Source organism: Hippocampus bargibanti, linkage group LG05 (assembly GCF_051943395.1).
Source record: "Hippocampus bargibanti isolate YZ-2025 linkage group LG05, ASM5194339v1, whole genome shotgun sequence".
Lineage (NCBI taxonomy): Eukaryota > Metazoa > Chordata > Actinopteri > Syngnathiformes > Syngnathidae > Hippocampus > Hippocampus bargibanti.
In genome coordinates, this window is record NC_142738.1 from 21,676,837 (window position 1) to 21,704,793 (window position 27,957).

General features: G+C 41.0%; 1 protein-coding gene across 3 annotated transcripts in view; it reads left to right on the forward strand.

Annotated features, from left to right (window-relative positions):
- b4galnt4a (beta-1,4-N-acetyl-galactosaminyltransferase 4a) overlaps positions 1-27,957 on the forward strand; it is a 192,130-nt gene that overhangs the window by 95,665 nt on the left and 68,508 nt on the right. For all 3 annotated transcript variants that reach the window (XM_088997298.1, XM_088997301.1, XM_088997300.1), the window contains one exon: positions 25,983-26,081. In XM_088997298.1, the coding sequence (XP_088853424.1) occupies positions 25,983-26,081 (99 nt within the window). The remainder of the gene's footprint in view (positions 1-25,982; positions 26,082-27,957) is intronic.

The following is a 27,957-nucleotide window of genomic DNA, read 5'->3' on the forward strand; positions in this document are numbered from 1 at the left end:
TGATCAAAAGATGTAGACCAATATTTCTGTCTTAAAGAATGTTTCAAAACATTCAGTAATATAAGTGTAGTGGCATAATGCTAAAGATAAGCTCAGCCACATTTTGGGCACATTGGGTCATGGAACATGACAGTACAAGGTTAAACAGGAAGGATTTGTAGCCTGCTAAAACTTAATGCCTTATTTAATGAGTGTTTCAGTGACATGTCAGTATCACGCATAAAACATAAAATATTAATCTCCTCCATCACATATTTAACACCTCACAGTTTGACTCAACTGAAATTATAGCAAAAAGTTCAGAGTACTATTCATTCAAATAATCAGGTACATTAAAATGGTAAATGGTAAGTGAAGCATGAAATGATCCATTTTTTTAAAGGGGGATTGGACATTGGACATAGAGTGCGCTGAAAAACAATAGTATATATAATTTTCCAGATTGCTATGAATGTTGCAATTCTTTAGATTCAATGAAGCTCAACACTGCTGAATTTATAACAATGCCAAAATAGTCAGTTGCTACACTGCTCAGCATTCAGTTCGGTTCAAGTACTGCTCTAGGAGTTTGCCTGGTGCAGTGGAGTTCAACTGTGTAAAGACCAGGGTGGCTGACGGTGAGAGAACCTGTTTTTGTGGCCGTTTATTTGATGATTTGATTTGGTGGTTTAATGTCAAAACCAGCCTGTTAAGAGACTGCCTTCAAATGTAAACCTTATTGCCGTTTGTACTTTTACCTTCTCCAAAGGTTTTTCACCTTGCAATCAGCAATTGTCTTTTCAATGAGAAAAGAGACAATTAAGTCCAAATTAAAAGAGGAAGAAGAAAGGAGAAATCTGTCTCATCATTGGAGTTAAAGAGTGAAGTCCCAGTGTAATCCCGGTCAACACAGTCAAAACCCATTTCAAGTTAGGGGGAGAGCTCAAAAAACCAACATAACTTGACAGTCTAGCAGTGGAGAAATTTACATTTCACAACAATGGGGTCTCACAAGTCTAATGTTATAATCAAAAGGTAGTTCTAACACAACCATGCTTTGCTAGAGCAGATTTCCACAAATTTCCCGTTTGAGATTTGAAATTACTGTAATGAGACCTAAACTAAAAAAAATCTAGACTGGTAAACATAATGGATTGTTGTAACAATTAAAAGTGTATGTCCTTCTGTCACTCAGTAAAACCCAACCAACCTTGGAGACATTTTGTTGGCCAAACATTTGAGAGTTGCAAGTGATGCAGCATTGTGTGAAAGCAGGCATGATACTGGTCATGAGACAAAAAACACATGAGGTCCAACCAATTTGCTTTTATTCTATGGTAGGAATGCAAATTATATTTATTTACCAAGAGGGCCAGTGTTTCATCCATTTCATCCAGTTGCACCACAGGGATAAATGCCTGTAGGAATGTGGCCACCTGTGGATGAACAGGAATTTCTGGACTGTTGGAAGGGCTATATATGCGATTTCATCAACCTGCAAGCGTCCTACCATATCTTCTTGTATCATGTAAATAACACATCAGTTGATACGCCAGACGCTTCTTATTATCATGCTTTGAAGCAAAGGTCACATAATGTATTTTCTTGGTATGGACAATAATGAAATCTTTGTTTTGCTCCTTTGGGCCAAATTTGAAAAGGACTGCTGTCCCTTTGTGACTGTCTCCTCCGTTTCCAATCTATTCTCATACTCATTTTCTCAATGCTGTCTCTCTGCTGACAAAATGAAAACATCCAACACCAATTTTCTCCAATCATGTTATATTCGATTTGGACAAAGAAAGACTATTGAGTCTATAAAGATTTTTCACATCACAACCCACACTGAGTAATGGTGGGAGACAAATATATATATATATATATATATATATATATATATATATATATATAAAACCAGGTGCCACCATAACCAGGTGGCTGGCATAGTCTACCGAAACATCTGTGCGGAGTATGGACTGGAAACCCCAAAGTCAAAATGGGAAACACCTCCCAAGGTGGTGGAGAATGACCGAGCAAAAATCCTGTGGGACTTCCAGATACAGACTGACAAGATGGTAATGGCCAACCAACCAGATATCGTGGTCATAGATAAAGGGGAAAGGAAAGCCGTTGTCGTGGATGTAGCGGTCCCGATTGATGGGAACACCAGAAAGAAGGAACATGAGAAAATCGAGAAATACCAAGGGCTCAGAGAGGAGCTGGAGAGAGCCTGGAAGGTAAAGATGACAGTCGTGCCTGTGGTGGTCGGAGCACTTGGGGCAGTGACCCCCAAACTCGACGAGTGGTTGCAACAGATCCCGGGAACAACATCGGATATCTCGGTCCAGAAAAGCGCAGTGCTGGGAACAGCACGGATACTGCGCAGAACCCTCAAGCTTCCTGGCCTCTGGTAGAGGACCCGAGCTGAAATGGGGACAGACACCACCCATGGTGGGTGAGACGAGGATTTTTTTATATATATATATATATATATATATATATATATATATATATATATATATAATATATATATATATATATATATATATATATATATATATATATATATATATATATATATATATATATAAATAGGGTGTTCCGCCATAAAAGTTTGATTGCATTTATGCAAGGGAAGGCAGCAGACACTGAATTATACTGCTCACTTAATGTGGCAGCGTGGCGCATGTCATTGCAAAACACAAAAACTCTAGCTGCTAGCAGTTCTTCCTTCATATCACTTCATTGGTCCACAAACCATGTTCAGCTCATTATTAATAAAACGTTTTCGGACTGAAGGAGAATGCAGTGACACCGTTCGTTACAGATGAATGCAGTCAATGAAATAAGTGGTTAATTGATTGAAATGGTCTTCTGTTGAATGTGTGGCTTTGCTAAATGTCGAAAGGGGGAAAAGAGAGATTCAGAATGTTTTTAAAAAATCGTGTCGAAAATCTAATTCAAAGGAAAACTGTTCGAGATGATGTACAACACTGTACTTTCCCACCATGTACAGATGTAACTAGGGCCAATATTGCGTCATTGGTTGCCATCACAACTAAAATATAATTCATCAAGGTTCGCTTCATGCTATTCATGTTTTTTGTTTGTCTTTAAACCCTCTTGTTTTCAATTTTTTTGGGAATGGTTTGTCAAGGATTACTTTAGATTCAGGGTCACGTGTCACAAATGGTGAGGAAATTAGGCAGGGAAAGGCAGAAGAAGAGGGCGGCCGCGTAGTTGAGTCGTTAGCACGCTGGCTTCACAGTGCAGAGTTCTGAACCCGCTCCAGCCTCGCTGTGTGGAGTTTGCATGATCTCCCGCGTAGGTTTGCTCCGGGTCCTCCGGTTTCTTCCCACTTTCCAAAAACATGGCTGATTGAACACTCCAAATTGTCCCTAAGTGTGAGTGTGAGAGTGAATGGTTGTTTGTCTCTGTGTGCCCTGTGATTGGCTGCTAACCAATTCAGGGTGTTCCCCGCCATGTGCCCGAAGATGGCTGGGATAGGCTCCAGCACCTCCCGCGACCCTAATGAGCATTAAGTGGTCTGGAAAATGGATGGATGGAAGGATGGAGGCAGAGGAAGATAAATTGCGACAAAGAGAAACAATACGGTATGGTCAACATCATTACAGATTGTCTAATTTTGGTTGACAAGGTGCACACAGTATGTTGTAAATGTCCTTGTTAATGTCTTGTCAGAGAGACTGTGGTAATGTTGATTGTTCTTTAAAATGTCTTTTAGTTTTTATGGTGTTGCACAAAAAAGAGATATTGGACACCAGTATGAGGTGTTGTCCTTGACTGGGGCAGATATATCAGGTTTAATTCAGAACATGACTGGATTTCAGTGGAAGAGGTTAGGTGGAGGTTATTTGGGTTTTTATTTTGAACCCTTCAGAAAGCCAGTTACTTGTATCTAGAGCAAATAATCAAAAGTTTTTTTCCTCTCCTTTATTATCAGCCACAACTTCAGCCTCCACTTTTAAACAAGAAAAACACAATTCTTCCCACAACGGTTAACATTGAAAAGTCCAATAGGAACTCAAGAGAAAACCATGTTGAACAAGGTTCACGGTCAAGGTGAATTTCACTTGGAGAGTTGCATTGTTTATTTGGCACCAAGGCAAATTGAGACTGAATTCTGCTCAGCTCTTATTCCCTACCCACTCAAAAATACAAGTCTTGAACACAGCATAGATAAAGACACTCCCACAAAGACTGCATCATCGATTCCTTCCTACAATTAACATACTGTAGTTCCTGTCGGCTCAGCTCCTAATTGTAAACACAGATAAGAATTGGTTTTCCTGAGCCAGTTGGCATCTCACTAGATGCCTTGAGGTGCCTCTCTGAATCCAACCATGCCTCGCAGACATTAACTTGAACCTTGTGTCGATATACCGGTAAATTTTTCCTGGCTCAAGCAATAATAATCAAGACGCTAGGGCAGGGGTCGGGAACCTACCTCGCGAGCCATATATGGCTCTTTTGATGATTGCATATGGCTCGCCGATAAATATTTTTTTTCATCGTTCATTTCCCGTTGGGGCTGCAGTTGGCGGAAAGAGCAATTTTGATTGGATGACACTGACCGAGAATGGCCAAAAGTGCCATGTTGATTGGATGATAGTGGCCGTCCTGTTGAAACAGGTAAACGGCCCTTTAAATGTTCTGATTCTAATTTGCAATGAAACAATACCATCGATGAAACAGTCGAATGTCAGTGACATTTTAACAAGCCCCATGTTAACGTTAGCATCTGCGAGAAGTAGATTGCGAGAAGTAGATTGCAGATAGCAAGTGTGGAAGCTTATGAGCCGTGTGCAGGCTAGCTAGCAGTAACTTCGCCTCTGGACCGGCAAATTGAATTTCATTCCGATCGTTTTCCTGGATTTTTACCAAACACGAGGAACGGAAAACCATCCATGTTAACGGTGAGTACTATCACAAAGTTATTTTAAATAATACATTCTGATATTTTGTTGAAAAGCGGCCACGCGTGTGTGTGTGTGTGTGTGCGCGCGCACGCGAGCGTTCGTATGTGCACGTGCGTGTGGCTCTCGCTGAAAAACATTTCTAAATATTTTACTTTTATGGCTCTCTTAGTCAAAAAGGTTCCCGACCCCTGCGCTAGGGTGTGTAATGACAGAATATATCTATCGAGACACTTATCGGAATTGATATTCTGACACACACACAATAAAAAAAGGCAACCGTCGGGCCGCAACAGTTGGAGACAAGACAGACTTGGTCAGTCTATTTCAGCTGCTCGAACAGTGCAATGGAACTGATTAAATTTAATCCTGTACAACTGGGTTGTTTGTCACGACACATTTACGTACGCCAAGAACTTTTACTGATCTAAAAGCATAACACATCCAATGAGATTTTCCATGTTGTGGTCAAGTTTGCCTCTCTGACTGCATAAAATGAATGTATCAAGTATAATTTTATGTCGAAAAGAAAAAAAATATAGATAGATAGATAGATAGATAGATAGATAGATAGATAGATAGATAGATAGATAGATAGATAGATAGATAGATAGATAGATATATGAGAATGTCTCAGACAATGGGGAACAGAGGATGGGGTGCTGGAAGAGGGACAATCATGGGAGGAAAAGCCCCTACAGTGGCTAGAGAGGGCTGGCCAAAAGGACAGCACAGAGGCACTCATCGTGGTTGCTCAAGAGCAGACCCATAGAGGCATGGATATACTACACAGGCAAGACCCATGGTGTAGGTTGTGCAAAGAGGCACCTGAGACAATCCAACACATAACTGCAGGGTGTAATATGCTGGCAGGGAAAGCCTACATGGAGCGCCATAACCAGGTGGCTGACATAGTCTACGAAACATCTGTGCGGAGTATGGACTGGAAACCCCAAGGTCAAAATGGGAAATACCTCCCAAGGTAGTAGAGAATGACCGAGCAAAGATCCTGTGGGACTTCCAGATACAGACTGACAAGATGATAATGGCCAACCAACCAGATACCGTGGTCATAGACAAAGGGCAAAGGAAAGCCGTTGTCGTGGATATATTTGTCCAGAGTGATGGAAACATTAGAAAAAAGGAGATCAAAGTAACTAATTGTTCGAACTTGGCCTAATGCAAGAGCCAGGTTGTCACATACTTTTTACTTTTTTCTTTGACAAGCCAATATTTTATATGCAAATTTGGGATTACATGGGGATTTTTGTGGTAGTGTTTGGTTGTCTTCAGTAATGTTGTCGCTCTTTATTTTTTAGTTTCCTTTATAAATAGTGTTTTTTCTAAAATAAAAAAACAAAAAGAAACCAATTTTTCTTACTTTCTTTGTTTTCCTCTCATTTTGACAGTTGCTATTCATCTTTCAAACAATGAATTGAAGCCTAAGACTCTATCACTCTCATTATCGACTGCAGCAGTCTTTTCTTATTTATGTTCCATTTTTCATTTTACTTCTTCTTAGTCTTCACTCAACCACAACTGTTGTCTCAGTGACCGCCATGCAATGTCTTGGATGAATAATGCGGACGACGAACAAAAATAGAAGCACATATTATTATTTTTATTTTTTATTTTTTGCTCTTGGTTCAGAATTGAATGAATATTTGTACTGTGACCAAAACCAGATATTTTTTTGAAACTGCCAAAAGAATATTGTAATTTAGATGTACAGGTAACATCCAAGTTACGACCTGTGTGACATACGACCACCCCTACTTACAACCACGACCGCCAGACCCTTTTTTTATTCTACGGAAGGCAATATTGCCCAGACAGTATCTCACTGTCGGCGAGCAATCGACAGTGTGATGGCACCGAGCGGGGGTGGGGGGTCCACCGCCCAAGGCCAAAGCCGAGACGGCAGGGCGTCGGCGCTTAGGTGCGCGGGACCGCTGTGACGATAATGGGGGGGGGGAGGGTCCACTGCTGGCGAGATGCCACCGATGCGATGCCGCCGCTCCCTTACCGCCTACACAATGATAGTTTGCCACAGACGCGGTGACAGTTCGTTCTACTTGGTGGGTCGGGCGTGTCGGCGGCGCCGCAGAGAACCGCTGTGTCGGGCCGTGCGTTAGCACGGAGAGCGGGGTAAGGCCTGAGAGAAGGCAACCGGTCACACACCGGCGAACCAGACTCACGCCCGCCCGCCCCTGTGTCGTCGGAATCTGATCGTTTGCAAGTCCTTTAGAACGGAGTCTGTATTCAACATTTTGAATTGATTTCGAGTTACGACCGTTTTGTCGGAACGGAACCCGGTCGTAACTCAGATGTTACCTGTACATGTATTGTGACTCTCCATGCAGTATTGATACCAAGCGGACTAAAATTGCTAATTGCAAGATCATGGCTATTGTGCTCTGACATCACCTCAGTAATTTGTAATGCTGAGCCAATCTTGCGAGAGCAATCTCTGATCGGATCTTAATGGCTACCAGAGGTAATCTTGGCCATTTTGTCACCCGCTCTGTTAAATGTCAGTTCCTCATCCATGCACATCAGTGCTGTTTTGCCATTTGGTGTGCACATTGTTGAAAGAAGCATCCAGGTTTGGTCACTCAGAGGGACAGAAGACTGTTTACCTACCGACTGTTTACTTACCTTTAAACTGTCACTCTGTGGAAACTGATCCTATGCTGCCTGAAAATATCTAAAATGAGCACACAGATACAAGATGAATTAGCCCACTCAATATTTTTTTTCTTCCCATAGTTAATATACAGCAATCTTTCGTTCATGTCCGTTCATTGCAGAATCAATTCCTTAAATCTATATAACCAACATGTAGCATAAATATTGGTAATTTGGTTCCCCACACTAACTAAGGCTGCCCTGTCACAAGCAAGTCTTGTTGTATGAACTGATGAAGATGAAAGCAGCTCTTTTTAGGGCTGGTGAAACCATCTATGATACTGTTCCCTTAGTTCTCCAGGCGCTACATAAATTCTCTGTCCAGCTGCGATCCATTCAATGCCGAAAAAAAAACTGACTTGACGGATGTCAATGTTCACAAGAAAGCACATTTGGAGAATATTTTCCTTCATCCCGAGCCTTTGTCAATCACGCAGCTAAGGATTACTTTTGCATTGCCCTAATGGGTTTAAATGTTAAAGCCCTGTGAAATCTGCCCTAGCAACATACTTGCAAATGTGTGACGTGAGAAATGTTGCAGTATTTGTCCTAACAGTCCAGTCAACAACATTACAGAATGACCATTTGTCTAATAAAATATGAAGGCACGTTAAATCGGTGATCGTGAGCACTGACAGCACTTTTGTTGTGTTCTCTGTTGAAATGCAAAGGGTTGAGGTAAAAGTAGCCTTTGTTTTCCAGAATATTGAAGTGGGTGATTTGAACTGCCTCTGATTGTTCAGTGTTCTGAGGCTTGTGTCCAATTTGCCCTCCATATTGCCAAACCTCACTGTGCTCATTGTTTCTTTTGCTTCTCCCACATTCTATTGGTTCATTTTCTGTTGTCAGTTTTTGTGACTTTTTTCATGACATTTATGCATTAGAAGCTGCCCATTTCAACCAGACTCTTCCACTGATATGTCCAATAATGTCGCAATCAAATCTTCAAGCAGAGAGACAGCTCATCTTTTTACTGTGGACGCTTAAAATTTCAGTGTCTCTGAAGTCTCCTAACTCTGTATCTACGTGTGTGCTTTGCTTACTTATTATGCTTTTTTTATTCCAAAATTGGAATATACAGTGCAAACACTGTATATTATATTTAGATATTTTTTTAGCATTCAGGGTCCGCCTTGTATTGTGATGCGCAGGGTGGAATGTAGCCACAAGGGGGCACAAGCCAGTGTCTTATTGTGCAGGTCCCAAGCCCGAATAAATACAGAGGGTTGTGTCAGGAAGGGCATCCGACGTAAAAAATGTTGCCAAAACAAATATGCGAATATGCGGGGCGGCCCGGTAGCAGAGTGGTTAGCACACCGGCTTCACAGTGCAGAGTTTGCCGGTTCGCGTCCCGGTCCGGCCTCCCTGTGTGGAGTTTGCATGTTATCCCCGCGTGGGTTTTCTCCGGGTTCTCCGGTTTCCTCCCGCACTCCAAAAACATGCATGGCAGGCAGATTGACCACTCCAAATTGTCCCTAGGTGTGAGAGTGACTGTTGTATGTCTTTCTGTGCTCTGCGATTGGCTGGCAACCAATTCAGGGTGTCCCCCGCCTCGTGCCCAAAGACAGCTGAGATAGGCTCCAGCAACCCCCGCGACCTTAATGAGGAATAAGCGGTACGGAAAATGAGATGAAAATGAATGAGAAATATGCGAATATGCGAATCAGGGTCCGCCTGGTATTGTAATGCGCCTTATACATGGAAAAAGTTTGAAAATACACCATTAATTGGGGGTTCACCTTATACAATGGAAAATACGGTACTTTATGAAGTGCCAAGTAAAGTGTGTGGTACATAATTATGCAGACTATCCTGTCTAAATTTTACCTGCACTTTACACAAGAGCTTTGGGCTATAGTATTCGATTTAGAGACACGAGGGTTCTAACTAAATCTAAATAAATATAACTACAGTAAAGTGTCGTTATATCGATATTCTCGGGAGTCGGAAAAATGAATACAATTACACACATCTGCATTAGATATATTTGACAATCTGCTTAGGGTAAGGAAGGGGGAAGCTCACAATGCAATACCATCGCGGGGTGTTTGAGATTTTTATTTACAATTCGCACACTTAACCTGTCCAACACGCACCTTAGTTACAAGGCAGCATGACATTTCCAGAAGATTAAAATGTCAAAAGTACTTGCCAAAACAGTGATTAATGAAGAAACCTAAATGTCAAACATGTCGACTTCAACACAGTGCTGAGCGTGTAGACAAATGAACAGAGAGTCTGTCTTGGCCGCTGGTCATACTGGATTGGTTGATTTTTGACCCAACCAATATATTACAGTGTTGTAATGTTTAACTCATTCACTGCCATTCCCAAATTTATTCGGGTATTTAAAAGAATGACACGGAGCACCATTCACGAATTTGTTCGGGTTTTGTTTTTTCTTGCGGGGAGTGCGTTCATGCTTTGGTGAAACCTCCGTCAATGTTTTTCCTTCCCACAATGGGGGAACATTTGCCTTTTGTACAGCTTGTCATGAACTTTTTTTTCCAGATGAAAGAAGATGTTTCTTACGCTAGATTGAATGTGTATATATATAGACGCTACGTCTGGAGAAACTAAACAAATATTTAGTCAGCGTTCATAGTTCAAATTAACTCATTCACTTCCAGAAAATGTCCAAATACCGTTTATGCTTGGGTTTTTGTCATTTTCACTTAAATTGCAGGACCCACGGAATATTGAGTTTTAGGACTATATATATATATATATATATATATATATATATATATATATATATATATATATATATATATATATATATATATATATCAAATTGCAGGACCCACAGAATATTGGGTTTTAGGACTATATATATATATATATATATATATATATATATATATATATATATATATATATTTGAGTGAAAATGACAAAAACCCAAGCACAAACGGTATTTGGACATTTTCTGGAAGTGAATGAGTTAATTTGAACTAAATATTTGGTTAGTTTCTCCAGACGGAGCGTAGAATTTTGACCCAACACAAAATCCAAAAATGGAGTTAATGAAAGAACCCGACAGTTTTTAGGGGTGCAGTTCTAAGCTCAATTCACTCCATTTTACTCTATCTACCACATTGGTTCTTAACCCGGATTCGATCAAACCCTAGGGGCCCAGTGTATCGGTCTCAGGGGTTCGACGGAGCCCCTGCCATGAAGGGTTAGAATCAGAATCAGAAAACCTTTATTCGTCCCACAGTGGGGAAATTTGCAGTCCACAGCAGCAATTTGAAAGGGGATGGTGTGGTGTGGGGGGTGAAAGGATAGAAAACAAGTTGAAACAACATACAAACTCTTTATTTTTGCTATGATCAGCAAAGACTTGTGTGTCTGTGTCTTCCACTGTGTGAACATGCATGAAGTAAACGTCAGAATCCCAGTGCAGCTGTGAAATGGATTGATAAATCAGTCCGCCAATCCATCATGCACTCATTTGGAATTGTGCATGACAACACTTGCAATAACCACAGTTAACTACTGGTAGCATTGAGCTTGAAGGGTCCCTAGTTCATTTCATTTGAAATCATGTAACATTCTAAGTCAAAGTAATTTGGGTGATAGCGTTATAACGATTTCATAAACAGTTGCTTTCACTGGTGTGATTTGTTTTCCCATGGGTTGCTGTTTTGCTATTTTTAATACATGAGACAGTTTAACAAGCTCCTTAAAATCAGTTTTTATCACCACAGACACATTATGATACCGTTCTTGGGCTCAGTGCCTGGACAAATTAGGTATACTTCTAAATCATCTCCATTTTATAGCGAGCGGATCAGTGATAACAAGAGCTTCAAGATGATACTCGTTTATAAGGGCAAAAACTAATGTGCAACCTTCGACTTAAACTGAGGCTTTGTAGTTGCCTCAATAAGCAGACTATGGGTTGATTGAGCTGAGTAAGCATTTTTGTAAAATGAATGGAGAAGATCATTCCTTTCATAGCCTGCTTTTTCTTATAATGAAAGCTGATTAGCTGTCAGCTCAATTGTCTTCTCACATGCAACCCGGTTTGCAAATGTTACAGCAACTTTTGCAAAAAGGCATCACATTTAATGTTTTTATTTCTTTAATCATTCTAAAGTTGGTGCTGGATTTTGTCAGTGTGAATTTAGTATTTTCAAATCTCCATGTACAGTATTGTTATTAGTCTTGGGCTGCTATTATATTTGTTGTTATCACAGTTCCATAATGCACATGTAGCCTACTGTATAATCAGATCTTTCCAAGAATGAACTTGTTAGCAAATTTCAAGAAAAAATGACACGTGATTGTGGAGTCAGTTTGGCATAATGACTCAAATGTTCAATAGCCAGTTTGAACTGACTTCATTCACCTTAATTTGGAGTTACAATAAAAGGATAGAGGATTCATTTTTACAATGTCCACAACTTCTGCTTGCGTGTTGCACTAAGCAGAAGTACATTGCTTTGGAACGTGTCTGTGTAAACTCTCAGTCGTACATGAGTTGTACATTGGTGAAAAGGTTTCTTCAGCTGTCATCTGTACTCGGGCGGGATCGACCATCCAAATTTTATTTCGCTGACGAAGCATCTTGGATGAGAAGCGAAACGTCGGACACCTTCAAAGAAGTACATATGACGGCTGAAGAAACCTTTTCATCGATTGCCTTGGAACGGCTGTGACATGGTCTGAAATCAAATAAAAGCTGTTGTCATGCTGTGTTCTTCCTCAGGCTGCAAAACCATTGAGACTGTCCACAGGGCCTCAGCTGGTTGCAGTCAAGGAGTACACATTGTTTTGCTTCAGCTCCTACCAGATATCATGGGAAACAGTCCAGACCACAATTTCTTATACTACTCGGGTATCAGCACTTCACCGGTTTCAGTTTTGCATTGGCCATAGACTGTCCTGCAATGAAGAAAATGAGAAGAAAGATGCTATCTGATTGAGGATGACCTATATGACATGATCAATGCATTTGAAAGCTTTAGACCCATGCAGCCAAACATATTCCCTTGAAGGGCTGTTATGACTGTGAAACCATAAAAACAAACAGCCACTTAACGGATATGCTAAGTGCTAAGAATAAACATTTCTTCAACTACTCAAGTTACTGTAATGTGGGGTTTGGAAATACAATAATAATCTTTTCCTTTCGGCTTTTCCCTTCAGGGGTCGCCACAGCGAATCAGTGTTCTCCATCCGGTACTATATACAGTAAAGTCTCGTTATATCGATATTCAAGGGAGTCCGAAAAAATATCGATATAACCGGGACTATCGATATATCCGACCCTGTTTGCATGTAATTTTCTCCGTGCGTGCATAGAAATAGTATCGATATAACCGGGACTATCGATATATCCGATATCGATATAACGAGACTTTACTGTATCTGTTATTTATTCCATGCTACAATTTGAAATGTAACAGATATTTGGAAGTAAAGTGAGACCTTGGCTTAAGAACTTAATTGGTTCCCAGACAGAGTGTGTAAGGCGAAAAGTGTGTATCCCCCCAAAAAAAATTTCCCATTGGAAATCATTAAAATGAGAATAATCTGTTCCCAGGTCTCCATAAAATATAATTTTCAACTAAATAAGCCTACACACAACATATCTTATTCTATGTGTAATAAATGTGCAATTGTATTGTAATGAAAGAAATGCACTGTATAATAAAGTCACTTTATTTACATTTGTGATGGTTGTTGATGATTGACACCTGTTGCTTTTTGACTTGTAAGGTCTTACGAAACTGAGGCATCACATTATCATTCATCATGTTGATGATTCTCATAGCCACAGTTGTCTTGAGGCTCGAGGTCAGGACTCGGGTGACGACGGAAAGCGAGGAGGTAGGATCCAAAATACACGGCAAGACAGATACTCAGGGACAAAAGTCTTTACTGAGACACGCATGCAAAAATAACAACAGGATGAGGTAAGTGACGGTAATTGATAAAGGCAGACCTGACGGCAAGGTAGTCGCGAGGGTAGCTTTCAGAATACTCTGATGGAGATATATATATATATATATATATATATATATATATATATATATATATATATATATATATATATATATATATATATATATATAGTCAGAAGGCACAATCAGTAAATGACAAACAGCTGTAGAAGCCCAGGTGAGTGATGATGGGAGGGGCCGTTCCAGGGAGCAGCGGAGGAGGTGACGGGGGGGCGGGGTGCGCCCAGGACGGCGACGAGATGTGACAACAGTCTTATCTGGATGGAACTGTTCAATAAAAGCCTGCACATCATTCCACTTAGCAAATCAAATCCTGTGTGTTGAGGACCTCATTATGGTCAGCAACAAGCTCCTCGATGTCATCTGCATCCATTTCGCGTCCCATATTCTGTCCAATGGAAACAATGTCGTCCAAAACAACAGAGTCATGAGGATCAAATCCTTCTAAGTCCCTCTCAAGGATTCATGCGGGCCGCAAATTCTTCCATGCTGCTTTCAAGGATCGAAGGGTAACATTGCGACAATCCTTTTCTATCAGCTGAAAACAATGATACACATTGAAATGGACTTGGCATATCCGTTAAGTGGCTGAATCAGACAAACGCACACATCGTTCTTGTTTCTCAATGATCTCCTTCTTCTCCTCGACTGTGATTTTCTTTTGCGTCTTCTTAGGCTGAACACGAGCCTGTTGTGTCTTTTTCGGTCCAAAAAAAAAAAAAAAACAGAAGTATCTGTAAAAAAAAACTCCTTGGAGGCGATCCGACATGTCTCTCTCTCTCTCTCTCTCTCTCTCTCTCTCTCTCTCTCTCTCTCTCTCTCTCTCTCTCTCTCTCTCTCTCTCTCTTGCTCTCTCGCTCGCTCTGGATCGACGTGTGCATTCAGAGAAAGGGGGTGTGGAAAGGCGCTTTTCGCTCATGTACTTTGGCGTTCTTCCACGGAAGATTACTCCGCCAGCCGTGGTGGGGGGTGTGTATCGCGAAAAGTAGTGCGTAATCCAAGGTTTAATTTTCATAAATTTAATGTTCGTAAACCGAAAAGTTCGTAAGGCAAGGCGTTCGTAAACCGAGGCCCCACTGTATCATGGTAGGTGACATATGATTTGCTTTCACAGGTCATATAAAATGATTGGGACCGCTGGCCTTGAGTTTGATAGTTGTGCTTTAGATCTTCATCAACATTTTTTGTATTTTTGTTAATTCAAAGTTCCTCCTCCATTTCAATTTCCCCATTGAGTGAGGCAATTCTCGTCGCACTGTTCATTGCATGTGCCTTGCTAATGAAGGTCAGAATGTGACTGTTAACAACACTCGTTGGACTCTTAGTTACTTTGGTAGTTGTCTGTTGTCACACTTTTTCATCATTATCTTCCTGGCCTTCCCTCATCTCAATCCCTTGAAAGTTAAAAAAGTAATCAAAGAGTGAGCATATGACAGCTGTCGACTCACTTCTCCTGTTCCCAAACATATTTTGCCAAAATGGGCACCTTCTCGACATATACCCTGAGTTGCTAAAACCCCCTCAAACCTGTTACAGGGGAGGCACGCATTTTAAAAATACCTGCTAACCTGCTAAACTGAAGATGCTTCACCAATTATTTGATCCCCTTGTTCTACCGTAGGCACAGCAGTCTTTTATCTCTTCAATGTGGGGAACAACTTGCTCCTCCACTGGTCTGTCTTTCCCTTCACATTAAAAAAGTCTGACAAAACTAAACTGAAGCAGTTACTGATGTTAGCGATACTGCACACTTACACAAATCACTCTTACTCCTTGAAATATTTTGTTGAAATATTGATTGCCATTGTCTTTACACAAAATGCATTTGACACAGTAGAGGAGTCTACTAAGCTCAAATGCAGCGACAACACTGTGGTCTGCATTTATTTAAATTTTTAAGTGTCCGTGCACACTGAAACCTACACAAAAAGTTAAAGCGATTCATCCTCACAAACTTCCACTCTGTCAATGACAGTCAATGAAAACAACAATACAGTAAAGTATCGTTATATCGATATTCAAGGGAGTCCGAAAAAATATCGATATAACCGGGACTATCGATATAACCGATCCTGCGCCGAACTGCATTAAACAAAAGCCGCCAAAAGAGGGCAGCCAAGCGCCATATAAGAAACAGAGCTGGCCATTAGCTCCCTTTTTTTTTGGGAGATGTTCCCCCAATGTTGCCTCAAAATGGCACATATAATTCTTTAATGATTGTAAACATGTATGCTTTAATCTTCAGAACTACAGTGTATTTGAAACATATTCATAACTGGATGTGTAACAAGAAAGCATATTATCCGAATCTGAAGCCATTGTTTGGATTCACAAGCAATGCAAGACGTCTTGGCGTGAAGTCATTTTTATTTGCATTTAAATAAAAAGTGACATCGGCTGTCCTTTAATACACAGTATGGAATGTTAATCATTTTCAAAATCATCGCGCTTCAGCAGACAAAACAAGAAACATTGTTGCAAAAAACGATTGCATTCATATACAGTACAGTGGGCATGTACATAACACAACAGGGAAACTGCAACGCTTACATCTTACTGTATTATGTATACAATTTAAAAAAGTCATCAATCTTCTTCTGCTTCCCATTTTTACCTTTTAACACAAACACTTCAATCTCGTCTGCTACACACGAGCTAGCGTCTGAAAATGAAAATGGCTCTGCTACACGGGTGCTGGCCCCGTAACCAAGTCACCTGACCAAGTCGACCAATGGCGCGACTGATGGCGTGACACGTAACCAAGACACGTGACCAAGTTGACCAATGGCGCGACCGATGGCGTGTCACGTGACAAAGTCACACGGCCAAGTCGACCAATAGCGTGACCGATGGCGGCTCATGTGACCAAGTCGACCAATGGTGCGACTGATGGCGGCTCACGTAACAAGACACGTGACCAAGTTGACCAATGGCGCGACGGATATATCGATATAAACAACAAAAATGGCCGGCGGGGGATGAAAAGGAGCACCGTAATAACCGGATTATCGTCATAACCGGGTATCGTACTAAACGGTACTAATTATACATAAAAAGACTAGAAATGTGCAAGGGAAATGAAAATAGTATCGTAATAAGCGGTACTATCGATATAACCGATATCGATATAACAAGACTTTACTGTAATTACGGCAAGATCGAAGTACTCTTGACCAAGACCAAGTATAGTTAGGTTTGTAGTAACTGTGAAGAATCATAATTTACTGTACATTTGTCCTATTTTAATGGCATACAGTTAACTACAAATATAAATATTGTAAATCAGAAACATGACTGGCTAGTTGCCAATAACAAATTAGCATCAATGGTAAATCAGGTCGTGCTTGGCTGCACTTCAGGAATATGATGCACTGAGCAATCTGAGAGTGGTACTGTAAGTGTTCATGATGTGCTCTCATTATAATGCTCCCTCGACTAAAAAGCCCAGACAGTGGTGCCGGGGCAGGGAATGCGACAATTATAGTACCAAATGGTGGCAATGAGGGGATATGTCGTGTTTATGGCCTTGAAGAAAAACGGCGATTTTAAGTCATGGATGGGAATGATGCCACCCTCCTGGTTTCATCAGAGGTTTCATCAAATATAAATACAACCCCTGAAATCGAGGGCAGCTAATAGGCCCTCATGACTTCACAATGACCATCCATTTTCCAGACTGCTTCATCCTCATTAGGATCACGGGGGGTGCTGGTGCCTATCCCGGCCATCTTTGGGAACGAGGCGGCAGACACCCTGAATTGGTTGCCAGCTAGAGACAAACAACCAGCAACGCTCACACTCACACCTCGGGACAATTTAGATTGTTCAGTCAGCCTGCCATGCATGTTTTTGGAATGTGGGAGGAAACTGGCGGGCCCGGGAAGAACATGCAAACTCACACAGCGGGCTGGACCGGGTCTTCAACTCGCAGCCGGCGTGCTAACCGCTCGGTTACCGGGCCGCCTGCATGGAACCAAATTCATTTTTTCGCACATAAAAGCTCTGTGCATACAATTCTTAGTTTCATAAAGATTTTTTGTTCATATACAATACATGGAAAGTGTTCAAGGGATCATGTTTTTAAGCACATTTTCAAAAACAAACGCCGTCTAAAGCAACAAAAACTACAGGGCAAATTGCAGAAATTCATATCTACAGTATTGGTATTCATGGCCAAGCACAAATGAGTAAGATGTGATTGTTGCATACATATAGTTCTCTTTCGATTTTTTTGCCTTTTTTAGCATTGAGAACAGCAATCAGGAGGCTGGAACAATGCTTTGACTTTCTATAACATACAATACCAGATGGAACACTGTCTCTAATTTGAACGATAGTTATTTCATGTTAAATGATCTGTAAAGCGCCTTTATTACAGCCGGAGCTTTTATGAAAGTGCAGTTATAAATAAAGATACATGTACAGGTATATGTATTATAAGGTCAAACGGTTACAGTTGTGGATGTGTTGTGGTAGTCTGTTCCATAGGGTGGGCGCGGCTATAAAGAAGACTCAGTCCCCCGAGGTTCTGAGTCTGGCCATAGGGATGTCAATGAGGTTTTAAAGGTGCTATATTAATTCATCATCCAAAAGTGGTGGATGTGAAAATAAATTGGACAACTGTAGTTTTTGTCCGTTTACAGTTAAAAATGGTGCAGTGTAAGCCCTCAAATGGTGGATTGAGAATGAATGTTGAAGACGATTCAAGAGGTTTTATGAAGGGAAATAACCCCTATCCCAGGGGTGGGCAAACTTTTTGACTCGCGGGCCGCATTGGGTTCTAAAATTTGACAGAGGGGCCGGGCCAGGAGCATTTGGAGGCAGTGTTTGGGCCGGAAATACTCTGAACAAGTTATGTCCATAATTTATAAAATCACTTCAAATGACTTCGACTGAGCATATTTTACAAAGATTCCACAGCATATAGCTATAGTTTAAGACTTTTTTTAAGACTTGCGCTGAATATTCATGAAGTCTTGTTTTCGAGTTGATGACGATCCCCATGTGACGTCACGTTTGGACCGCCCCTGACCGAGAAAGCGACATACAATGTATTTTGGGTACTTTGTTTGGTCTGAAAACTTCGTGTTGATCCGTGTTGATGGTGAAATTAGAAGGAAAACACATAAATAACGCCATGGTGAATCGTTGTGTGTTGCACCAAGACAACTATTTGATATTCGCTGACACAAATTCCCAGCTGACAAATCAGCCCATTTCCAACGGAGCTTGGGCGCAATCTTCTGAATTTTCTGGGTGCTACATTGCTGTCATTGACGGCTCGAATTGATATGGGAGGACTCCTTGAATCAATTGCAAACATGTATGCTTTCCTCTTCAGAAGTATTTGAATCATATTCATAACTGGATGAGTAACAAGAAAACATCTTCTCCGAATCTGAAGCCATTGTTTTGATTCTCGAGCAAGGCAAGACGTCTTGGCGTGACGTCACGAACAAGGGGGTGGGACCTTATGAAACTGGCAATTTCCGGATTCATTTTGAAGTCATTTTTATTGGTGTTTTTCATTTATCTAAAAATATCAGCCTGCCTGATTTGGGTATTTTAGATGCTATAAAACGTTTTTCTGATGTCAGTGGGAAACAAAAACAAAAAATGGTGCAGGTTGTCCTTTAAATGTAGTATGTACAAACCTCATAGCACAGTAAGAACATTATTAACTGTCTTTCAAATGTGAAAAATATCCCTGATCAGTTAATAAATTTGTCTCAAGGAATATGGCATTTACATACTATTTCGCAGATACTTGGAGGAGAAAATGGAAATAGATTAAAATAACATATGCACTGTGATTTATCAAGATTGCGTCTGTTTTTAATAAGTTTCCATCGAAGGGGCAAAGTTAAAGAAATCAACATTTATTGAAAAATGGAATCACTTTCAACATTCAAAACATATTGTTGGGTTATTTTTTATCGTTCGCCCTTGGTTCATTGCTTCGACGGGTGTTGATGGAGATCGATGGTTAAATCATCAGGGAGCCAGGACTTGAACAGAAAGTTGATTTAATTTGGAGAGCACGGGCATTGTGGTGCGGACGGAAGAGCGAGCATGGAGAGAGAGAGATGAACGGGCTGCAGGAGTATTTATGCGGTGCATAGCAATGACGCGACAGGATGTGACGTACTAAAAGTGCGACATCGTGTAAAGGAAGGCAGGATATGACATACGAGGAAGTTCAAAATGTAAACAAAGATTACAGAGCGATGTTTAGAGATGTTTGTATGGCGAATTACCCTAACATCTCCCCCCTGGACATTAGGGATATATAAATGGGGCCGATGACGAACATTTTTAACATCGGTCGAGGTGAACAGAAAAGAAAATCATAATGGAAACATTCTCAAATCAAAGTCATGTCATTCTCTAGCTACAATAGTCAAATCTTCATGGGATCCTGGATGGTGATCACCAGGATGACGAGTAGGAACAAAATTGTTTGTAGCATTTGTCGCAAGCAGGCCCAAGGGTGTGGTACAGACGACGAGCTGGTGAATGGGAAAAGGTGTGTGATCTTCGGCTCCAGTTGTGCATCGGGAATCTTCTTGACGAACGGTGTGGTGTCCTCGCTAGTCCAGACGAAGCTTGTAGCTGCTAAGACGGCTAGCAGCTCCGCAACCGGTCCATCCCACTTTGGCGTGGCCCACGTCATCTTCTTCATACCGCATCTCTGTCCTGTGGAGACTAAAAGAAGACTTGTGCCAGGTCACATGTCAAAGGGATGGTTTCATTCTGCACAGCACCCTTTCTTGGTGTTTCTTTCCCTATCAAAATCTGTCTCATCGTTTAGGCTCTGCAATGTATTCTCTCACAGAAATGGCAGACATTGTTATTGTTAGATTTTCGTTGGTTAGTGTATGTTAGTTGTTAGTGAGTCTGCATTTCTGGAGGGCACCACTTTCTTGTGGGAATGATATTGCAGCTAACATCACTCAACACCAAAAGTGAAAATTTTGGCAATGATGACCTAGGCTATTGCCATTCCCCCCTGTTGAGACATGAAAAGTCTCAATTTGCCAATTGGGAACGTGTTTGCGCGGAACACGATCCCTCTTGGACATTGCACAGATCATCAATACGACCAGTCAGACCCTAGTTCGCTGACGAAGCCTCTTGGATAGGAGGCGAAACGTCCGAAACCTTCAAATTTGTACAGATGACGGCTGAAGAAACTTTCTCATCGATGGACCACTCCTGTACGACTGAGAGCTTACACAGACATCAATTTGCATAAAACTGCTTGTCAATCATTGGTCAAAAATTTGGAGTCCAAATTTTGGCTTGTCTCTCAACACCTGCATGAGAACTAATTCATGTAGCGTGTACCACAGAATTTTTGTACATTGAGCACAGCTTCTTCTGCTGTTACTCCTCTGCTGGCACCCAAGCAAATCATCTCTGCAAAAATGTGTTTTTGGTGGACATTTAAATGTCACCAAATAGTATGGGTGGAGGACAACCTTCTGCAATTTGCACAAGTTGACATGGTCGTCAACATTATGACGATCTGTGTAAATGGTCATCTCGTACTCGCCTTTTGTCATTCAGTTGGAGGGCACCAGTTGAGTCAGTTTCGCTTCTGCGTAGGACATCCATTCGCGCAACCCAGCTTCATCTGCGGCCACCCTGGCACGGATTCCTCAGGAGTCCTCCCCTTCTGAAGGATCTCTTTCTCTCAATTCTGAAAGAAGCTGGTTAGCGTGGAAGCCCTACACAATATATCTGATTTCGCCTGAATCTCTGGCTGACATCGGTGCCCACTCAACTCATTTGCCAATTTCATTCTTACCGGCGAGAAATTCCTTTAATGTGCACTGCAGTCAATTACTCCAATGTGCACTGCATCCAATTCATAATAATAATAATAATAATTCACAATCAAATCAATCTTGACAGGTTATCCTGCACTTTTAGTCGTAACTATAAACTACTTTTGAACTGACAAATGTCATCACTGTACGCAAAGGCAGCCAGAAGATAAATTAGCATCTGCATGCTGTCTTAATAAACGTTGGATTTCCTCCATTGCATCTCCAACATTGAATACTTTCAATGCAATCAAGCCTAATTGTAACAATTTGTTGCTCGCTAGATGGTTGGATGAGAAATATGTGCAATAAAAATTGTCATGCATTACAATAAATGCCACACATTATGCTTTTGGAAAACAAAACTATTCTCAATATGGACTTTGTCATCGATCCCAAATCATCAGGTGGGTGTGCCAACTCTAGTTCTGCAGGTGCATCCCACCAGCCATTGCGGCCTCTCCTTTGTTGGATGTCCTATGACAATTGGAGCAGAGATTAAACTTTGTTTCCAAAAACACCAAGAATGCAAATTCGGTTCGGATGATACTCCGGATGAAAATCACAGGATGGGTGGATGCAAATGGCTTGTGCACCCCACAGTTCATCAATTCATCCTGCAAATGGAACAATTTCTCAACCATCATCCCAGCTCTGTTTGCGAATTGTTACTTTACACATCATCTGCACAAAAAGCATAATGAAAAAAGTTCAGTCATCAAATTTTGCAACTCCATCTTTTCCTTTTGAAATTAATTTCTCTGCTCAGAAACTAATAAAGGTGCATCCGATCAAATTCAATTATCGTTTTTATGAATCAAATCATCTGCTCTTTGATTTCAGGGGATGACAATTGTCTGGTCAAAACCAGTGTAATGATCACGTCACAATCATTATCTTAATAAATCTATAACTTTCCTTCTATGAAATGTCCAACAATATCAACTGGTGAATCTCTGTAAGGACTTAATCACCGGCAAATTTAGTTACATTTACCTTGCCAATTCCATCCAATTCAAGATAATGTTCCTGTTATTCAGCCCAATTTACTGACCATTTTATTTACTTTTTCCAATTGAACTGTCGTTTACGAGCCAGCACAGTGGGGCCTCAAATTTTTCTCTGGGTGTTTTAAACCCCTCTTTGAAGCTCTGTGCTGACAAAAAACCCTTGATAAGAGGCATCGTAAATAACTCTGGCTTGTTTCAAATGGCTTGAACAAGCTGTGTACAGAACATGGTTCAGCTCTGTTTGACAAACTAAACTCATAATTTTATAAAGTCACTCTTTGATTCTGTCATTTTATACAATTTCCATTTCATTTCGCATTTGCCCAAATCAGGATTTCAAAATGATTTGTCTTACATGGAAAAGGGCATGTAGCTTCAAAAGAGTGAATTAATCATAATCATTTATCATTGAATCTAGCAACATCTATCTTGCTGATTTCAGTTCAATTTGAGATAAACATCCTTATTTCCTCAATTGAACCGTGATAGAGGAAAAACTTGAGCAAAAACATACATGATTGTTATCCTAAGGAATGCAATGGTCTCACTGCTTAAACACCATCCCCCAGTTTTTGAGACACAGCAGGCCAGATCCCAGCAGTCATAAATAACTCCAAAACGCAAATGGCCAATGTTCAAATCGCTCTTGAGAACAATGTGGCACAATTTCAACGCTGATAATTTTACAAATTCACTGTAGTTCTGAGTATGTCTATTCATTTGTCCGCTGTCTTCATTTATTTGCTCACTCAGTCTAATTAATTATTTAATTCAGTTTTTTGTTTCAAGTAGCATTCGTCAATAAGCTATGGAAAAAGAAACAGTGTTATGTCATTCATGAGGACGTCGAGCGGAGACGAAAGTCTCCTCGCTGCATGGTTGAACAGGTCTCCCGATGAGACAGGACAGCCCACTCCATGGCACCCGGTCGAGTCCTCTTGTGATGACAAGGGCGCCTCGGTTCTGTGGAGAAGAGAGGCCTCGCGGCAGAATCAAATTCGGCAGGAAGAATGTCTTTTATACACATGTTTGTGAATGTTAACGCAGCCCTTTATTAATTTTATTTTCCTTTATTAACTTATTCGCGAATGAATCAATTTGCCGATCTCAGAATGTGGTTGTGAATTCACCCCCTACCCCTCTCTCACGGGTAGGGAAAGAAGGATGGGGGCGGGGGTCTGTCTGCATCAGTTGCTGGCAAACCACCCATTACCTCTTTTTTTTCCTCAGCGAAGTGTACACAACGCGCATACATACACAACAATACATAAAAACACACAATGCATGCACAAAAAGACAAAAGACAAAAGACGAAAAGGGAAGACAAAAACACACACACACAAGGACTGCTCCCCCTAACGCCCCCCTCCTCCAGCCGACCACCCTCTGCCCCCTGGACAATGAAACTCCCTGGGAAACCCCGTAGCAATGGCTAGCATTGTTGACCATGTGCTAGTGTTGGTGAATTAAATGAAATTACGGTAATCCACAATATCGCGTCAACAAGCAGGCCTCGCCGAGGGAATGGTCCCTCGTCGCTCTTGTGGATACAAGCAGACGACCACCAAAAGCTAAGAGCTTCTGTCTCTTGTCAACTACAATTATAGCTGCAGCTATTTAAAACAAAAAACGTCCGGAGTGAAATCTCTCAATTCCCCAATTTCACTCACGGCCCTCGCGCACAGTGAATTCCAAAAATTCACCCCTTGTGAATATTATAATTAGAATTATTCTGGTCTTACAGTACGGCAGCCAGGGCGCGGTAAACCAGACATCTCGATAAATATTAGGATCGATTTGTCGCGTATATATTTAATACACCTCCAGGCTCGACTCAAATGGGGACCCGCCTTGGCCCGATCATCAGAAATAGAACCCATAGTTTGAACATGGGCTATAATCAGACGATATCTTCCAATAGAGTCGCGTTAGTAGCCTCGATACGTGGATTACGCGCAAAGAAATCCTTCTGGCCACAAAGGATTCCACATTCGTTCACCCAACATAGCAGCATGCTAGCGGCACTCACCCGTGAAACTCAACCGTGTGGTCAGGTCAGAATGAAGAGGCGCTCCCATCACGCACCCCTCAAGCGCTTCGGACCCAACCGGCGCGGGTTTCTTGGCACCAGAATGTTGGGTTATTTTTTATCGTTCGCCCTTGGTTCATTGCTTCGACGGGTGTTGATGGAGATCGATGGTTAAATCATCAGGGAGCCAGGACTTGAACAGAAAGTTGATTTAATTTGGAGAGCACGGGCATTGTGGTGCGGACGGAAGAGCGAGCATGGAGAGAGAGAGATGAACGGGCTGCAGGAGTATTTATGCGGTGCATAGCAATGACGCGACAGGATGTGACGTACTAAAAGTGCGACATCGTGTAAAGGAAGGCAGGATATGACATACGAGGAAGTTCAAAATGTAAACAAAGATTACAGAGCGATGTTTAGAGATGTTTGTATGGCGAATTACCCTAACACATATTATTACACAACGAAATATTCAAGCTCAATAATACCTACTTGTGTTAAATTCCGCCAAATCATAGATGGTTTGTCCGGACCGCGCGCTCAACAAACTCCTCACTGACGCCCTCGCCTTCACGCGCAAACAATACACGTGTACCGTCGCCGAGCACACAGACATAGGCTACCTGCAGTTGAAATTTGCATACTCGGCACGTCAGCCACTCAGAACCCTGCTTCTTTCTTCCGGACTTTCGCAAGCGTTATAAAGTCGTGCAATTGCACGTCATTTTCCAAAATAGATGCACAGAACCTCAGCCCAGAAGAAAGATTCAAAAGAAGCTAACAACATATGTGACGCGACAAAACGTAAATTTACATTAAACCGTGACTGTAAAGTGTACGTGAGACTTATGAAAGGGGCTTAGTGGCTCCTAGGAAGCAATGCAAACGTTGCATTGTGCAACGCAATGACAATCGACTACTGCAGCAAAATCTACAGCCATGCACATTTACTGTAAATGAAGCAAGGTAGTAGCATTTATAGTAGGTGCATTCTTGATTTAAAAAAAACTTTAAACTTTGTGACAATGTTTTTTAATGTGATTAGTCGTCTCATTGTGCTTCAAGTTGTGAAAAATGGGGCAGGCAACTTTTCAGTTATCTGCCCTGTTGTTCGCTAACTTTTTGTCATGAGTTTTCGACACTGTTTGTACTATATTTGGGCAAGTTCGGCGGGCCGGATTAAAAAGCCTAACGGGCCGTATGTGGCCCGCGGGCCGTAGTTTGCCCACGTCTGCCCTATCCTATCATGAGTGTGTGTGCTGTCCTCAACTGAGTATAATGGACAATTTAAACTTCTCGCACTCCCATCAATGAGACAGGCCTGCGGTTTAAGCTAATGATGGTACTTCATCTCTGTTATTGAGAGTATGCATGATGATGGATGGATTTTGTGCCTCTGTGCATACATGGATGTGTGAGTCGATGGCAGGATTAAACCGCTGACTTAAAATCAAGTTTTCATTGCATAAGTGTCTCTTTAGGATGAATTATCTTGTAATTTGAAGGAAATAAGTGTGTTGAATTTTCTTCTTTTCAAGGATGACGAGCCGATTACAGGAGTTTCCAGCGGCAGAGGCCACTCCCACATTCGCAAGTTTCTTTCTGAACAGCATAAGAAATTGCCGTGGAAACCAGAGGTAATTACTCCCCCCCCCACATCCTCAATCAGCCGAGTACTTGTGAGGGTCTGCTATCTTTCACACGCAGGTGTTGTTGCTTTGTCTGTTTGTGACTCATCACTCAATATTGGTGACTCACAGGATGCAAACAAGTAAAACTTTAACAGCCAACCTTAACCTGAAAGTGTGTCATTTGCATTCCGAAACCCGTTTTCCGATTGTGAAATATGATTTAAATGACCATATGATGTTTATTTGCTTCTTATTGCAAAGCCATTTTATCATTCCCATTTGAGATCTTTTAGAAAATATGTACTTGAATATGCATGCAATGACATTTAATCAAAACCCATTAAAAGATGGCAGGGCAAGGCTACTGATCAGTACCTTTTTCTGTAGATACGAAAAAGTGATGCCCAGTTCCTGTTTAATTATGTATGTTTTTAGGTGCAATGAATATTAACCTACTACACTCACCCCTCTGAATCACCATAGATCTTTTGAGAAATTTTAGTCTGGGATTAATTATAAATCTTCATAGGTAAATAAATGGCCTGTAAGCATGTCAAAAGGGAATGTTTTCATTTTGAGCTTTCTTGTAAACAATGCACTTGGCAGGAGAAATTTAATATTGACATTATATATACGTATATATACACAAATAAAACTACATACCTTCATCTTGCCCAAAATTAGACAGACATGTCGATAGTGAAGCCGTCAAGCTGAAACCGCTCCAAACTGGCAATGGAAAAACACAATCACACCTCAAAGTTGAAAGTGATTCTGAACTTTATTTTGGCTCTCTGTAAGTTTGTATTGCTTTATTTTATTTTATTAATTGTTGCTGCTTCAGCAATGTTTTTGCTTCTGTTTGACTTTTTGCTATTCCACATTATTTCCTTAATTTGTCAGTTTGTGTTTTCTCTCAATGCTGCTGTCCTAGAACATGTTTGGAAGATACCTAACTACTGCAGTCTCTAAATGATAAACAAAGTATGTTTATGTCAAATGATTAGCTATGCATGTTCACTTAAAGTATTTGGAACACAGCCTTATTGCGTTTTTCATTAGCTTTCTTTCAATGACCTACCATACATTGCAAATGAAAATTAGCATGCGATTAAGATCATATTTATATACAATTTGTGGGGGTGTCTTTTATTGGATATCAGATAGTTCAGTAAAACAAATTGGACAGTAGTTTATTGCCTTTGGAGATTGTTGACATTCCTCGGCTTTAACTCGCAAAGGAATCATCAATGCATCTTTTTCCCTTTCTTTCTCGTCTTTATTCCGTCAGACAGAATAGTCTGTCCTAATACTAATAACTTGTTTTCCCTGGTGCATGGCCAAAATGGCAGAGGTCCAAGGGGCCACCAAGATAATGCTGTCAAATGCATACCTTGTTTCTGGTGAAGGTAGAGTGGGGCCATATGCCAGCTGTCACAGATTGACAGAGGTCACACAGGTCTGCAGTGGCATTCGTAGAAGCCACAAGCACACCTACACATTTACACAGTTATTACCAAATAAGGCAGTTCAAGTCACCTCCGCGAGCATATGCATAGAATTTGTTTTAGAAACCATTTTGATGACCTATGGTCTGGCCTTATTCTATCTCTCCAAGTGTTCATCTCATCCTATGGAGATGAATGTCAAAGCCACATGCATGCCAAGGACTTCAAAAAAGGAAGGAGATCCATGAGCCGAAATCTGCTACGAGTGGGTCTCGGGCTGCTGTTGGCTCACTCAGAGTAAAAAGCACTGATTAAAAACACCTCCTGCATCATTTATGTTTTGTCCATACTCAAGCTAAATAAAGCCTGGTCTATCTTAGTGGTGAATTGATAACAAATAAGATGCAATCTGCAACCAAATACTTTTTTTTATT